Source organism: Condylura cristata, unplaced genomic scaffold (genome assembly GCF_000260355.1).
Source record: "Condylura cristata isolate star-nosed mole 26May11 unplaced genomic scaffold, ConCri1.0 scaffold00025, whole genome shotgun sequence".
Classification (NCBI taxonomy): domain Eukaryota; kingdom Metazoa; phylum Chordata; class Mammalia; order Eulipotyphla; family Talpidae; genus Condylura; species Condylura cristata.
In genome coordinates this window covers 31,056,857-31,058,320 of record NW_004567126.1, presented here as the reverse complement: position 1 = coordinate 31,058,320, position 1,464 = coordinate 31,056,857, and the positions used below count along the sequence as shown (strand labels likewise).

General features: G+C 64.4%; 1 protein-coding gene across 1 annotated transcript in view; it reads right to left on the bottom strand.

Annotated features, from left to right (window-relative positions):
* The window catches only part of ODF3L2 (outer dense fiber of sperm tails 3-like 2), a 2,432-nt gene extending 1,594 nt beyond the window's left edge, over positions 1-838 (bottom strand). Inside the window, exon 1 of the mRNA XM_012729442.1 lies at positions 574-838. Coding sequence (XP_012584896.1) covers positions 574-838 — 265 coding nt within the window. The remainder of the gene's footprint in view (positions 1-573) is intronic.
* Positions 839-1,464: the final 626 nt, after the last annotated feature.

Below are 1,464 nucleotides of genomic sequence, written 5' to 3'. Positions count from 1 at the left end.
GGGTGGGTGGATGAATGGATGGATGATGGATGGGTGGATGATGATGGATGGGTGGGTGGGTGGATGGGTGGAATGACTGTGGATGGATTCATGTGTCGATGGAAGGATGAAACAGTGGATGGACGGACGATGATGGATGGTGCATTGCTGGGTCAGTGTGTGGCTGACAGGGGGGTGGTAGGCCCAAAGTTAGGGGGTGTGGGTGGGAGATGACTTGGGTGACTAAACCAGGTGCTCCAGGTGGAAACTGCTTGTCGCCTGGAAAGCAGATGACACATTTGCCACCATCCCCACTGCTCCCTGTTGTCCCCTCCTGCGGAGGACAGGCTGTAGCTGCCCCTGCAGTACCTCATGTGCGCTGGCCACTGCCACGCTGACCACTTCACCCTTTCCAGTTGTCTCAGGGTCTCCATGGACACTGAGCCGCGGGCCCTGTTCTGAGACTCTTAGGCTGCATCACTCCAAAGACACTGGAGATCTAAGAACTCGGGGTGCAGCAGGAATGGGGCAAGGCTGGAGAGTCGCGGTCCTGAAAAGCGGGGTCCCTCTGGGCAGCACAGATGGAACACTCACCCCGAGACTTGCCCCGGCCCTGTATGGAGTAAGCTGGGGCGCAGCTGCGGCCAAAGCGGGTGACTTTGGGGTCCAGGAAGTAGATGGGCCCGGGGCTGGCATCCTGAGGAGCCCCTGTGGAGAGAAGCCCAGGTCCGAGGGCCCCAGCGCCGCCCGGGGTAGCCCCAAGGCCTTTTCCCCTCCAGACACCCCGCCCGCCCTCCTGGAGCGGGGTCCCCACTCCCCACTGCGGCAGGGCCTCAGCCTTGACCGGCATGAGCGGCATGAGCGTGTGTGTCCTGGAGCGCAAACCCGCTCTGCCGGGCTGGGGAGCCAGCTGGCGCGGTCAGCGGGAGAGAAACCGGGGCGACCGGCTCCGAATGAGGGTTTGCGAGGACCTCTTGAGGCTTCGTCTGGTGGGCGCGTGGCTCGGGGGGTTTCTCTGAGCAGGAGGGTGGGACATTTGAGCGCCAGGGGGCTTCTGCGAGCTGCGTCCTTGGGGGAGCTGTTATCCTCGGCCTTCCTTCACCCCCTCAAGGGAAGGTCGAAAAACGAGGGGCTCCCTGGAAAGGGGTGTGCCCAGGGAGCAACACACCCAGGGACAGTGAGCAGCGCGACTGCCGTCCCCATCACCCCGACATCAAGCGCACGTCCAGGCATAAACGCACCAACGCGACAGTTCCTAGTCTCCACGCCACACACACGTGCGTGCACACGGGCCACTGTGCCACGCGCGAGCGGCCCTGGCTCGCCACCGGCCTCCCTCCCTGTCGCCTGTGCTGCAGGCGCTCTGGGGCCCCCGCCTGCTCCTGGGGCCTCCGCCAACTCCTACCCACCCTACGGAGCCCAGAGCCCATGCGTCCACGCCAAGAAGCGCCCTTCACGCAGCCACGGAGCCGGCGCTGACCCGCC